At 41.0% G+C, this 15,179-nt stretch overlaps 1 protein-coding gene across 1 annotated transcript; it reads right to left on the bottom strand.

Moving 5' to 3' along the window:
* Positions 1-616: 616 nt before the first annotated feature.
* On the bottom strand, positions 617-14,268 carry RCN1 (reticulocalbin 1). Its single transcript, XM_064452812.1, has 6 exons — positions 13,985-14,268; positions 9,111-9,304; positions 7,357-7,535; positions 6,772-6,832; positions 3,641-3,840; positions 617-2,718 (listed from the first exon to the last, which is right to left on the bottom strand). The coding sequence occupies exons 1-6, from the start codon at positions 14,206-14,208 to the stop codon at positions 2,611-2,613; spliced, it is 966 nt and encodes a 321-aa protein (XP_064308882.1). The 5' UTR covers positions 14,209-14,268; the 3' UTR covers positions 617-2,610.
* Between the last annotated feature and the right edge of the window lie 911 nt (positions 14,269-15,179).

Here is a 15,179-nt window from a genome sequence, read left to right on the forward strand (position 1 = left end):
TTCTTTTTGTGTAAAAAAAAAAAAAAAAAAAAAAGATTTTACTGTAAAATACTATAGGTCTAAATTTCCAGTTCCTGTTTGCATGAGTAACTCCTCTGATGTTAGCATTGTTACGTATGTAAATACAGTTTTATACTGGAAAATGCCCAGTGTGTTCCAAGCAGTAACAGAAATTGAGAACAAACACGGGACCATGATCTCTCTCTCATGTGACACTAATTCTATTCCAAATTCTTTGAGTAACGTGGAAGAAAATGTGATCGCTTGTCAAAGCTCAGATGCAGTTTTTTGCTGGGACAGAATGCAGTGGATTTGGAAGTGTCATGTTTAGCTGAAGGCAACGATGCTTAGTGTCTCAGCACCCAACTCCCACTGAATTTCAACAAGAGTTAGCAAACAACCTTCCCTTGGGCTCCAGTGAAAATCCTTGGCTTAAGTATCCAGTCTAGGCTGCAGTTTCACTTGCAGGAAACAAGCTTTTTTGGAGGTCTTTTAAGGTATTGTTTCCTGAAACAGCAGATGATAATGTAAGTGCAGAAAGAATACTGCAATTCTGTTACTAAAATATAAAAATGTTAGAATTTAGTATCAAAGAACTACTAAAAAAAGTTCTCAAGGATTTTGAATACAATAAACCTTTACAAATCCAAGTCATAAACGAAAGAGATCATCTTTTACATGTGCCAAGATACAATTTTATTGCTTCTCAGATAACACTGCATTTAGGCATTTATTTAACTTGAGGGTACTGGAAGAGCAAAAACAGTTCGCTTATGTCTTATGACATTTGTCCCACTGTATGTTAGTGGAAGAGGTAGGGACTTTTCAGAGACACTGCTGGCAATGTCATAAGAAGTGCACACCAAAAGCTTAATAACTGTACTAGCAAGAACGTGTAATCTCTGCCAGACTCTGATATCTAGATTTAATTATCTTCAATTGGAAGATGTAAAATATTTCACCACAGTTCTTATATGACCTTATAAAAATGACACAGTTCATGGAGGTCACATGATGAGTTTCACAAATTTGTTACACTGCTGAAGTATATCACAACGTGGGATTCTCAAAGCTCCTCTCTGGATGGTTGTGTGATCACCACTGTGTGATGCAGTACACCAAACCTTCAAGCAACCTCCCAGTGAACTGTGTTGTAGAGCCCTAAGCTCCTAGTATTAGTGTTCAGAGCAGATTCTAGTGATAGCAACAGCAACTATGTATATTAGAGTTATTTCTAGCTTTTTGTTTTTTAATGAGGCGAAGAAGAAACAGTTGATGCCATATGTGCAACTGCTGTTAGTAGATGACCACCCAGTACTGCAGGAGCTGCCAATGACCCAGTGATTTGGGAACTACTGGCTTTAAAGGCTTGGTTCATGCTTTCACATCATCTCTTTATGATAGTCTGTGTTAGTGTTATTGCACCTTCATAGTATCAAAAAGACATATTGGTTTTATTGTGCTTATTTTAAAACCAATACATCTAAAAACAACCAAACTTATCTAAGTTGGGTATATAAAAATATACAAGTAATAGCTCACATTATACAGTAAAAAAGAAAGCACCTGTGTGGAAAGCTTACCCTTTCTTTAGAAGGAAAGCTGTCTTCATGTAGTTGCTTCAGTAACACATATTTATACGTATATACATACAAAACCAGAATTTTAGCCACATAAATCTGTCCTCTTATGTGGTATAGAAGACAGAAGGCCCAGAGGGGTGATATGTCTCATTCTTTCTCCATCACAGAACTGCTGCCATTCACACTGTGTGAACAAGAGTATGGCTTGGGTAAAGTGCGAAAAGCGTGAGATAAAATTATGCTCCATGTGGCATAATTCCTCCCAGGAAACAGCATAACCAACAGCCCACAAACAATTGTACGTTATTCTGTTGTCAGAAGGAGCAGCTGTCACTATGAACTCTACATCCCTCATGAGGAATGCCAGTGCAGGGTGTTGAGCCATGTGTGTTGTCTCTGCCCTGCGATGGGGGTTAGAGAGAAGGGCCAGTTGTATGTGTTGCACTTGTAAAGCTATGAGCCAGAGGGCGGCTGGATACCTTCTTCAGCACCTCTGGCCCAAACTGGGAGAGAAAACGTGTGGAGAAAAAGGTTGTACATCTTGTTGTGTCAAACCTTTTCTCTGGATAGGAGGGTCAAAGTATAACTCTAAATTGTTATATGCTATTAAAAAAGATTACTAAATAACTTAGTCTGTTTAAACATTAGGTTTCTTTCTAATCCTAGCTGCATTTCACTATAGTAAACACAGGTATTTGAAGAAAATATTTCACTATTAAAGATCCTTGCAATTATGTTTTAGAAGTGCCTTTTCCAGGTCAGACTCTAATCTATTAAAAAAATTACCTTTTTATGTTTTCCAAAATAAAACTGTAATAATTAGATATTGTATTTAACCACGTGAAAAGAGTAAAAAGCTATTTCTATGCAGTTTCTGAGGTAATAAGCTGCATGTTAAAAATGTATTAATGCAAGTCATTCAGTTGTGAGTGTGTCTCTTGTCCCTCTTCCCCAAAAGGAGGGGATGGACACAGTGATTTTAACAAAGTGGAGAACAGATCTGTGGCATACTGGTTGGTACACTGTATCATAGTTCATCATGGTTTCTTGTGAGGTCCTCCCCATAATTAGTAGCTTGACTTCCAACAAACATATTCCAGTTGTCTAGAACCTCTTCTTTTGTTAGTTTTTGATCCTGGTGGGAAGAAAATAACATCTCTGTAAGAACATTTTCAAAGCTAAGGAAGAGACATACCAGCACAGACTTACAAGAGCCCTGGGAAATAGACAGCTCTCCAAAGCAGCAGACTGCAGGTTCAGGAATCATTGTAGCTGTCATGGTGAGTGAAATTTGGACCCCAGTGGAAGACAAAAGTCCCACTGGCTTCAGGTGGGTCGAACAGCTAAATGAAAGTTCTTTGTAATTAATTCACTGCCAAACAGTATACGGGTTATCTGGTACACAGTTTTGCCCTGTGGTTTGCTTTTACCTTCCTTACAGAAAAAATTAAAATCCTCTGGTGTATTTTATAGAAGATGGTTGCTTATGTTAGCAATTTACACACTCTCTTTGTAAGTGTTTTGGTTTTTCAGGTTCCAGCTTCGCTCACATTATACTTCTGAAGATCACCATTTAGGATCTACTGAACCATTAATCTCCCACGTTACAGGAAGTGGATGCATTGAGCCAGTCTTTAAGTCAAAGGTGTGTGCTTTGATTATAGAAATGGGGTGTTTTTTACTATGTAATGCATCTTTAATTTTTCTCTTGCTGTCTAAATTAGCATATAAAAACCATGATCAATCTTAAAAGCAAAAAGGATATTTCTACTGTGTGCAAACTTCCAAGTTTAAGATGATAATTTCTTATCTAACCTAATGAAAGCCACTTCTAGAGTTGATAATCTACATTTTATTACTTTTACTTTGTGATTCTAACCCTACTGACTGAAATTAGCATTGATACATTAATGCACTAGCAATTCTAGCCTCTAAAACTCCATTTAAAATGTACTCATAAGAAAAGCTATTAGGAATAATTTCTTGCTAGCTGATACGCTTAAAAAAACACACCACCTTATATAACTTAAAAATATATATACTAGAACACTAAGTACCTTGTCTACATCTGATTCATAGACTAAGTGCCTGGCTTCAGCTAGTGCATGATCATAGTCTTGTGGGAGAATCCAGTGTTGAATCTCCTCCTTGTCCATCTTTCCATCCTTGTTGAGGTCACGAAAATCTGAAAACTGTTCACGCTCTGTAATCACCCAGTCAGGCTCGGGTCCACCCTCTTCATTTGCAAACATATCAGCTGGAGAGGAAATAAAGGTCTCATTTGAGTCATATTTAATTTGCAAATTATGCACAAACTAAAGACATTTGCACAGTGTTCCTCAGAGGAAGACTAAACTTTTCACTCTTTGCACAGCATTGCTTTGTACAGAAAATGAAATGTGGGGTGTAAATAGAGTAGCTGTATGTATCTTCTCTCAGGCCTATTTCTTCACTGCTGGTGATCCTGTCCATTCTTAGATTGTCCTTGTATCGTAACCGTGCACTGCTGATGAGGCGAACGTGAGACATGAACGTGTCCAAAGGCCATCATCCACTGAATTTCAGAATGAAAAAAATTCTTTAAGGATTTTTAGTTAAATAGCAATCATAAGCTTTAGTGCTGGGCTCCGTCACATGGGGAGAAAGGAACTCAGCACTTTTATCTTGTCCCTGCCAGCAAATGTCTTTGTGGATAAGTTCAGACTCCAGCCAGCAGAGTGGTTAAGGCAAAAAAGGCACAGGGGAAATTAAAGAAAACAAAAATTGATAAATGGAACTTGAATGCTCTTGTTCTGCTTTTAGAGTTCTGTGTAAGAGAAATTCATCTTAGAAGATGAGTCCTTTTTTAACCATGCAGTGCTGCAGCACAGTCCAGTAGAAGGTATTCTTCTACCAAGAAAGACCTGGAGAAGTCATTATGAATCAGTGGTGCCTTCTGTGTGAGAAACCACAAGCAGTGCACTTGTCATAGATTGGTACCTTGGGACGGAGTACCATTTGTGACATAGGATGCATAGATTACATACACGAGCTGCTCTGTACGTCAGTCCTGTGCTATATTTAAGGAGCCTGAGTAGGAAAATGCCACAGTGGCAGAAGCTATCTGTGTAGAGTTGGGAGAGCAGCAGTGATTATTAAGAGCAAGTGATTTGTATCTGTTCTTTACAGCACAGGCCTTCCAAATTATAGGTGTCCACTTTACTCTTCCTGTCACTGTTGGCCATTCATTTCCTGCTTATCAGGGCCACTTATTTTTCAAGCCTTCCACTTTTCTATTTTTAATTAAAGCCTGCTTTGTGATACTACTCCTATGCCTTTTGGGTTTGGTTTTCAAGGATGTGCTAAGGAAAAGTGCACCCTGCATGGATGGTGCCAGGGCCAGTTACCAGATGGCTGTTATAACCTATAAGAAGATTAAATGCTGCTCTCAAATCTAGGAATAACCTCCCCCCAGCCTGCAGTGTGAACATGTACACTAGGCTGGAGTTCTCTATTAGCAGAACTGTCCAGTGTCCCTGAAATACTGTTACCTGCTCATGCACAATAAGAATTTAGTTCTCTCTGCTTAACATGGCTAGGGATAATTTGCACTGCTGCTTGTGTGAAATCTAAAAGAAATTTTGTAAAAGACAAAATATGAGGAAGGAAGGAGGAGGAGGGAGGAATTATTCTATGACCTTCAGGAGATTTCTCCATCAAATGCCGGATCTAGAGACTGCAATTTTTGCACTTTTTATTGTTCCTTATAAACTATAAAAGAAGATAATTGGTTTTCTGCTTGTTTTTTAACTCCAGCTTAATCAGAAATTAAAAAAAATCTGAAAAAGGGAATTAGGAATATTTTAAGCAGAGTTTTCCTTAACTCGTGAAGAAAACTTCAGACAACACATTCACTTTCTTTTTTCATTGTTTAAAGTGCAAATTATATTGTTTATTTGAAGCAACTGACACGTCCTGTCAATTTGATTTTTATCATCCTTGCCAATGTGGGGTGATCGTGACTAGAACATTCGATGTGCCTATCTATAGAAGACAAGAAAAAACACCATTCACATGGTAACAAATGTTGACAATTACCTTATAATTATATGTAGGTGATGTCAGTAAGTGAACTGAAATTACTATGGAAATTATGCTGCTCTGATATTTCAGTCATAAATGAATAGCATTCACATTCTGAGGCTAAATATAATGTACAAGGAATAGAAACCCCCTGCCATGAATTAATGTGTGTATATTGTTCCTGATTATATGTGAAATGATCTTGGTAGCACCACTAGAAACAGAAAGATTCATCTGAGTTTGCACCAATGCTTTCCTGCTGCTACTTACTTGATCTAAAACCCATCAAACTGAGTGCAGTGGGGGAAGTTAGCTGTCAGTATCACCATAATGATTCAAAAGGCTAAAATGTATTATGTACTGCTGATCTTTAGTCCTGCTTCCATTTAGTCTTCATAGGTCTAAGTGCAGGACAGCAGCTAACTGGCTAATGTGACTAAAGTTTGTGCAAATTAACTGTGACTGATCTGCTGTTGATGTTTCCCCTTTTGTTCTCTTTCAGACACTGCAGTAATGCACAGCTGACTTTCACGCACTTCACAACTTTGAGAATATTAAATCTTAGTGCTATTTTTACGCAGGTAATTTTTAATGTGTCCTATATTTTTAGAAGAAACATAATGGCATCACCATACAAACCATTAGAGAAGTATGGGTTCTTACCTACTAATTAAATTAGGAAAATAACTAGTAGAAAAAGGTGATTTTTCTTTTATGCAATGTGTGCTTCCCAGCTATCTGGCATAGTCAGTTACCATTCGAACTTGGGAGGAGACCAATTCACTTTCTGACCCTCCTGCATTTATAAACAATGCCTTCAAAAAGCTGCTAATGTGGTCAAGCACACACCGAGTATTCCTGTCATGAACAATATTTTTCCAGCCCCTCCTAGCCAAATTATAGACTAAGAGGATGATCTTATGCTGGAAAGCATGAAGAACCTTTTGCTGGTGATGATGCTATCTGCCTAAAATGAAATTAAACTTTCTGGATTGGATGGTTCATTTAAAATAGTTGTACTGGAGCACTGAAACGTTCATTTTTGGATTGTTAATAGTGCTGCAAATTTGAGAGAAGACAGATAAATGGACTAGAGATTATATAAGAAACAAATCTCAACACTTACCAATGTACTCGTCTTGATCCACAAAACCATCCTCGTTTTTGTCTATGTCTTCTAAGGTTTCCTGGAAAATAGTTTTGCATTGAAGTAATCAAGAGAGAACTGAGAATTTTGGCCACTCACCTCTTGGATCATTTAATGTTTGAAGCCTTGACCTGCCCTTGTACAGAAGCAAATGTATTCTCACTGATTCCAATGTGATTGTTGTTTACACACTGAATATACAAATATCCTTTCATATTGAAAAAATTTGCTGCACATGAATGAACTGGACACCACGCTTAAGTTTTAAGTTAGGGGCAGATACAAGCTTGCATCAAGCACTTCCTTTTATTTTGGTCTTAAGTGCACACCCCAAGACTGTTTCTTGATTCCATTTAGGAGCTGTTTAAGTGCATTTAACAAGTCTTTCTTATACCAAGAGCTCTGAAACAAGTGAATTTCATGAAAGGTATCCTTTTTTGTTCCCCACTTGGCTATTATATGTGTGTGTCTTTCTAAACCCTGAATGGGAAGGTTAGAGAAGCATTTCAATGCTCATCAAAAAAGTAAAAGTAAAAACAATGGCATTGGTTTTGGTCAGCTTACTAAGACCACGATGTTTTTCATATGCTCAAACTCCTCTGGGTGAAGGAAAGCAGTGAATTCTTCACGAGTGGCAGCTAAGTCCCCATCCAGATCTGCAGTTTTGAATCGTCTTTCATCTCTGGGCAACATTTTTTTAAAACTGTGCTGATCAGTTGCATCTTGGAATTCTTCTGGATTTTCTGCAAATTAATCAAGATGATCTCAAAATTATATACCTTTTAAAACACACTACCACAACAAAGTACCCCAGTTTGCTGTTAGAGTCTAGAAATACAAAGGCTTATTGCCAGAATAGCTGCTGTGTTAAAAAGGAACTTCTTTCCTGTGAAGTTTTAAACTCAGGATTCAAGCACTTTGATTTTTAAAGGTGACTTAGTAGTATAGGTAAGTGTCTGAGTAAGCCTTCTGTTGGAATCCATGATAATGGATTTTGCAGTACTGTATATCATCCTTCATAGATTTACTTTTTTTTACCCTGCTTTTACAAGCACTTTAGGCAGTATTTGGGTAGATTTCATTCATAGAAGTTTTATTCTTCTTAGGAATAAGTATGATCTACACATCCTTTCAGTTTCAAAAAGCAAGCAAACCAAAGGAAAGTGGTTTCAGAAGCTGACAGACTGAAATTATCTAAATGCTACACTTCTGCTACAAGGAACCTAACAATTATTTTCAGTTTAAAACAATTACATTTTTCCAGGATGTTTAGTGGCACAAAATGAATGGTATTTGACATAGTTTTTAAAATAGGATCAATAAACTGACTTCAAACATTAAAAACACTCATAACAATTTCATAATTCACATGTTGGTAGACAAACACAGGTGAAAAGGCTAGGCCAGGAATCACAAACAGGAATTTTAAGTGTGCGTTAAGACAAGACCACAATGTAGCAGCTGTTCTCCAAATCTTGGGGATTACAGAGAGCAAAGACAAAGAGCTGAGAAGGGCTCCCAGGGATACTGCTGCAGGGATGGTGTGTCAAATACTTCCTTCCACAAAGCGAACAAGCTCCATTTTAATCTAAGGTAGACTTTGGAATTATTACTTCTACTAGAAGCTTGCTTCAGAAACTGCCTCTATGGTAGGTAGCTAGTGTCTTCTCATTGCCAGTATTAATGGTCAATTAATAGCTATTTGTTGTTCTGTCTGTATTGCCCTTCAGCTTTAGCGATCTCTTCTCCTCCTTTCCTTTCATTAACTTACAGAGAGCAAAGGGAATGCATGTGGAGGAAAAAAAAGGTTGAGGTATATTTTTTAATACGTTTCTTTTGCCTGATTTGTTAACGATTTTCATTTGCAGTTGATCACAGGCTGAAGCATGTTATTCTGCAAGAACTATTCTCATCAATAACTTTGCCATAGCTTAGGCCCATCCTAAATTTTTTAGATTCTAGAATCTTAAGAGTTTAGAGAAACTGAATTAACAAATACCGGCTAATTATGCAATGTATTATTTTTTAACTAAAGTACCATTTTTAATGTTAAAAAATATATCTATTTCTAACTGGAGGAGACTTTGTCAGTACATTTAATAATCCCTCTACAAAACCTTGTGTGTTTTGGTGACCCCCGTGGAAATGGCTGCAAGAAACAACTAAGAAGCGCTTTTGACCTCTGAGCATCTATAAAATTTAATGCTATTTTCAAGAGTCCTAGATGTGACACCAAACTCCTGTTGACTGTAAGGCATGAAATCATGCCTTATAATCTCAATAGTCTTTGAGCATATAATCTGAAAATATTATCTTACCTAGATAATAACCATATGTGGCTTGTTTGTATTCTTCCCAGGCAATTTTATTGTCCTTGTTTAGATCATAGTCTTTCCAAACTTTAGCCACATTTTCATAGATATAGCGTTTTTGTACCCGTTTAATCCAGTTTTTTAATTCCTCTGTTGTGAGATAGCCATCTTTGTTGTCATCTATTCTATCCACAATTTTCCTGTAAAAAGAGATCAGCATCCTTAGGAGTTGACAGAAAAACAAACTACATGTCAGACCAATTTTAGTAATCTTCATCTGGCCCTGATTTTCCACAAAAACACAGTGCCTAAAACTTATAAAACTGCCCTACTGGCTAAAGCTTCCTTGCATTTTGCAGATTATCTTAAGGGATATGTCTCTACACATTATTCAATATTGCTATGAATAACTGAAATGGAATTTGCACGATCAAAATTAGTGAACAAAGTATCTCAGATAATACCTGAATTTCTTAGGTTGTATCTACGAACTTAGGGAGGACCTCTTCACTGTTGATAGGGAGTGGCCGTGCTGGGCTCAGAAAAGCAGACACTAACTTCACCTCAGGAGAAAGCCTGTACTGTAGCTTGCCGGAGGAAGCCAGGGCAAAAAGCTAGGATTTTGTGGACATCTGCAGTTTCTCCTGTGGCTTTCCAGGAGACTGGCGCTAGGGTGGAGTGAGTTACATGCCTGTGTAACGCTGGGCATGTACACCATGTACCATCTTCCCTTCCATTCCTATTCCTCCACTTCCGTTTCTTCTCTTTCTTTCCCAGCAAAAAGCAATATTACTTGTGTTGCCAGGAAGGCCTGTTACTAGCTAAAGCAATAGCTAGTCTGCAGCATGTCTCCAGTCATTGCTGGCAGTTGGGCTATAAGCCACTGTCCTGTGTAAAGCTCCTAGCCTCAAGTCCTGTTCAAATCAGGAGTGAAGGTACTGGCGTGCTCCCAGGGAAACTTCTGTCTTTGAAAAGTTCTGCACACAGGTGCAGATAAAACCAATCTGAGAAACTACATTAAAAAAAAAAACAAAAGAAGAGGCAACACTCTCCTCTGCCATTTAGGTCCTCTGCAACAAATCTCTCAAGGCATGCCTGTAATTGCTAAACACCACCAGTTTGGGTTTGACCTTGTAAAAACTTGTAGAAAGCTCTGTCCCAGCTACAGTAGTAGACCAGATGATAAAAACCTTTATCTAAAATAAGAATGCAGCTTTAATCCCATGACTTGTAGGTAAACTTGTCATGGCAGTATTATATTCTGGGCACTGACCTGTAGGAAACTATGTACCCTGCTTTTGGAACTGGGGCAGTTAGCACTGTGTTTCTTCTGCATATCCAGATTGGCTTTAGGCATATCAGCTGTTTTAACCCTTGCATCATTGCTCATGAGGTACAGGAGTAAACTGCATGTAGTTGCACTGCACCTAGTTTGGTGACCACCCAGTGGACAACTCGAGATAATCTGAATGACCATTCCCCATAGGCTCAATCACCATGCCTATGGACTAGTTCTGTATCACTGGCAAGAAGCGGTAAGAGCAGGAGTTGACTTGACTAAATCCTGACTTGAGATTCAACAGGTGAGCTCCCTAAACCTCCAGGCAGCCAAAGGACATGGGGGAAAGTTCTGCACTTTAAAATATTATTTGCAATTCAGCATCTTGGTTCTCCACAAAGAAACCGACCCTGGACAGCTGGAACTGCTCAACTAGCAAAGCAATGTCTTTTTCCAAGCCTTAGTTATGAAAATGGTAAGTAGAGTCAAATGACAGCAGCAGCCTCTGCTGAATTTCCAGCAATCTTGTGCGAGTCTCATAGTATCAGACTGAATTTACAAACATGCTACCTTTGAGCCACAGGGGAAAAAAGGGCCTGCTGAATTTGCTTTCTGAAGTAGTAAAGTATGAATTAACTGACTGGAAAACCTTTTCTCTTCTGTATAAATCTAATGGGGAATTGACTGCCAAGGGTCCCTTTCACTACACAGTGGACTGTATTTGTGAATGGATTTGCCCCACAATGAATTTAATTGATTTAGCTGATATTTCTTTCTATTGTTAAATGTATTAGCTATAATAAATGATTCTGCTGCTAATAGCTCTTTGGTATTTTTAACATGAAGGAAGTAAGGACTGTTTACCAGAAAATATTTCATGCCTCTTCACTTGTAGTCTTGGTTTTATAGGTCCATTGCATCCATGTTCACTACTTCACTCTGCTTCCCAGTTGAAGATGGGGACAAATTAATAGTCTTGCCTACAGGCTCCCAAAGACATGGGTAAGAAGCTATTGTATGGACTGTGGGCCTCACTTTTTATACTGTTAATTACCTGCAAAAATGCCTCAGGATCATTCTAAGTTTTGTAGTGGAGCTAATATTTACCAATCAGTTGAAAAGCTTTAGAGCCTTTATTTTAAATAGTTAGTTCTTGAATACAGCAACAATTCAAGGAGCACGTTAACAGACACAAAATGCTACCTCATACATAGGAATTTACATGCACAAGTGCATGACACCTGAAAGCTTACCTTCTCCCTTTAACTTAGGTGGGATTGCAGTCAGAATTAGCTTCCCACCTCATAATAAAGAAGCTAGAGGGCACATGCAACAGGTAACATAACCTGCTATTACAGAGATTTAAACTGCCAGTCTGCAAAGACATCTGGTGATTAAACAAATTGGGGCAAGGAAATCATTGCTACATAGGGGCTGGAAGAGGAAGGCTTCTCCTCTACCTGATGTCAGTATAATTGTATGCTGATAAACTCTGGCCTTGGCCTGTATAAAGAACAGAAACATTTATATTGTGAGGATCGGTAACCATCATCTTCTGCATTCTCTGAAAATGACAGGCCCATCACAAATGGGGGGGAGAACGTTCAGAGGACTTTAGCTCCAATCCCCTCCTCCTTAGCCCATCTCCAGTCCCTTAATGCAGTCCTGGGATGCTGCACCAAGATTACATCATACTTCTCCAACACCAGGTGAGGTATGGTACTGCACATGGGTGGTCAACATGCGATTCTTCCCTTGTGAAGTGATTCGGTGTGGGAGGACAGGGAGAAGGGATGCCCCATCACGGAATCTGTCATACGGGCAGTTGCACTCCCAGGTCATGATGCAATTATGGGATTCCAATCCCAGCACTGGTCACTGGGATGACCAGTGTGCTGCTGTCCTTCCTAAGCAAGGTAAAATGACTTACAAATGCAGCAGCATGCACTTTGGTTAGAGCAGCAGACTATATGTGCCTGTTTTCTCCCAGAAAGCATTTTAAAATAGCCTTTAATTAAATATCTTCTTCCTAAAAGCCACTCACTCGCTCAGAAGTGACACTATTTTAATCCTCACTGCAGAGGTTGCCCATATCAGAACTGTTGTTCTCAGTATTATCTGATTATTAAACCACAATAAAATGAAGTTAAATGTTTTAAAAATCCTCTCTCTCCTCTACCTCCCAGTATGATATCTAAAATTACAAGGTTAGAAAATGCTGAAAGTTATGAAACTGTCCTACAGGGCCCCCAGGAACCACATCTCTGATGTTCTGCTGCACAATGCTCAGCCCACAACGTGGCTTTTGGTCCTCTGAGAGAGGTTTCAGTCACCTCCATTTAAAAGGTCATTGACTGTGGCTGTAGCTTAACATGCCTGTGTCACATCACCAAGGTGCACGCAGTGAGATCGCTAAAAGTTAAGCTTTCTCCCTTGCTCAGTTAGCATTTGTAAAAACTGTTTAAAAACAACTCTTTTGTTAAATCATATCTCCAACTGAAATATCTGTACTTGTGTAAGTGTAGAGCAATTTGAAAAAGGCATGTCCATTTTAGTGATACGCTTTATGAGAATCTAAGTCACCGATCATGTATGCTGAGAACATGGTTTCTTTTGCTCCTTCTTGAAACAATGTGGGTGAAATTGGTCATTTCTGATAACCATTTTGTCTGTTTACTCACTGAGATACAGGCAGATAGTAGTGACAGCTTCCAGAAGGATCAAGAGGTCAGTCTGTGGGATAAGTGACACTGTACTAAGAGCTTATGATGAAACTAGACAGACAATAAGTACCACTCCCTATGGGACTAAAGGCAAAGCTAATCTTAGTGAGAACATGCAGATATTTTAAATTATTTTCTTGCTAGTAAATACGTTAAATGATCTTTCTTTAACTACTGTTAAACTTAGTTCTAATTAGTGATCTGACTCCTTGTAGGTGTAAAGAGGGAGAAGCAGTAAAATAAGACAACTGTTGCATGGGCTCTGTTCTTGGCGTAGAGAGCAGCATGGAAGCCAGAGCAACACTGCAAGACAGCGGGCAAAGATGTCACAAGTGGAAAAGCTGTGGGAAGATGGCTTCAAGTGGACTTGTAAATGGAGCTGTGAAGAAGGAACAGTTTAAACGTGATTCAAACTAATATGGTTCAGGCAAGCGACCCGCAGGTAAGAGCTGTAGCAGCAAAGCCCTCCAGCAGCGGGTGAGGTCTGTCCAACACCGGGCACAGCACCACACGCAGCAGCTCCCCTCCACGAGGCTAACTGCTGTAGGACCAGAAAAGGAAGGAGAGAAAAACGCAGAAGTGATGAATCGTTGGCTGCTCGTTCGCAGAATCAGCGGGGCGGGGAAGAAGTCTAACCGAGGAGGTATCGCTGGCCGCACAGAGGTACAGGGTACTCCAGAAGCCCCTCAGGGCGGGAAGGGGCCAGCCTCCCCCGGGCCCTCCCGCCTTCGGCCGAGCCCCCCGCCCCTGGCCCCCGGCAGCCCCGGGCCGCCTCCCTGCCCCGGGCCGCCCCGCCGGGCCCTCCCCCTGCCACGTTTCCGCAGGCCGCCGCGCTGTCGCGACCGGTCGCGGCGGCCCCCGCCGCCCGCGCCTCTTACCCGAGCCGCTCCCGGCTCTCCTCTGGGCTGAGCTGGTCGAAGCTCCGCGCCTCCTCCTTGCCCAGGAAGGCCTCGTGGTCATACTGGAAGCCCGGCCGGTCCTCGTGCTGTGCCGCCCCGGGCCGCGCCCGCTCCTGCCGCGCCGTCGGCTTGCCCAGGCCGACCGGCGGCAGCAGCAGCGCCAGCGCCAGCGCCAGCCCCCAGCCCGCCCCGCCGCTCGCCATGCCCCACGCGCCCAGAACGCCGCCGCGCACCCCTCCGCGGCGAGTACCCCACGCCGCCCGCCCAGGCCGAGGCCGGCCCCGCCCCGCCCCGCCCCGCCCCGCCCCTTCCCGGCCGGCCAGGGGGCGGGGCGGCAGCCACTGGGCGGTGGGAGCGCGCCCCGCCCCGCCCCGCCCTGGCGCCACGTCCGCAGAGGGGCGCGGGACATGCAACGGCCGGCGCGAGAACCTAGCGGTTGCCCAGCGAGCCTGACCCGTTCGTCGAGAAAACCAGGAGAAACCCCGTCAGGCAACTCGAAGTGGGGAACTTCCAGTCCTCTTTCACTCACTTATCGTCATCGCGTTCTAGGTTTAGGCTGTTGAAAAACCACATCACCTCAAAACAGTGGGTCATCTCTCTTTCCTCTGTTATTCTGTATGGTTCGTTCATCCAGAGTGCCAGGTTGATGCCTCTGCTGTCATACTGAACTGGTTAGGAAAGGACAAAAGCATGACTTTTTTCTTTTCAAGACAAGTAACAAAAAAAAAACCCTGAAACTGCAGCTCTGTCTTGACTGCAACAGCAAGCTGACACCTGAAAAATGTAGAAGAAAAGGTTGTCAGCGCTCCCACTGAGGATTTTTATCATGACAGGGTCACTATCGCTGTAAGGGAAGTGAACTCAGGATCCTAAAAACTGCAGGAGAGAGAAAGCACAAATCATTTAGCATAGGAAAAGGTTTTGCCTTTTCCTTAAATTACAATTTACTTTGCTCGAGAATATAAAAGTCTCTAGATAGAGGTAATTGAAATTTGCACCTAATATATTTCCTCTTCCTATGTTATATCCTTAATTCACTACCAAGGAGGGTTGTCATTGTATGCAACATGTTGTATGTCAATGATTCTGTTGCTAAGGGGTCTTGTTTTAAACTATATGACCAAACTGTGCCAATAAGCATCACCCCTCCCCAGGCTTGTCTGTCCACTGTTAC

The sequence above is a fragment of the Phalacrocorax carbo genome, chromosome 5, assembly GCF_963921805.1.
Source record: "Phalacrocorax carbo chromosome 5, bPhaCar2.1, whole genome shotgun sequence".
Classification (NCBI taxonomy): Eukaryota; Metazoa; Chordata; class Aves; order Suliformes; family Phalacrocoracidae; genus Phalacrocorax; species Phalacrocorax carbo.

Excerpts from the sequence above, each read along its gene's own strand:
- RCN1 (XM_064452812.1), bottom strand. The coding sequence starts at position 14,208 with ATGGCGAGCGGCGGGGCGGGCTGGGGGCTGGCGCTGGCGCTGGCGCTG. Across the intron at positions 6,833-7,356 it reads TGAAAAACATCGTGGTCTTA|GAAACCTTAGAAGACATAGA; the intron begins GTAAGCTGACCA and ends ACTATTTTCCAG. Across the intron at positions 2,719-3,640 it reads ATGAATCAGATGTAGACAAG|GATCAAAAACTAACAAAAGA; the intron begins GTACTTAGTGTT and ends TCTTCCCACCAG.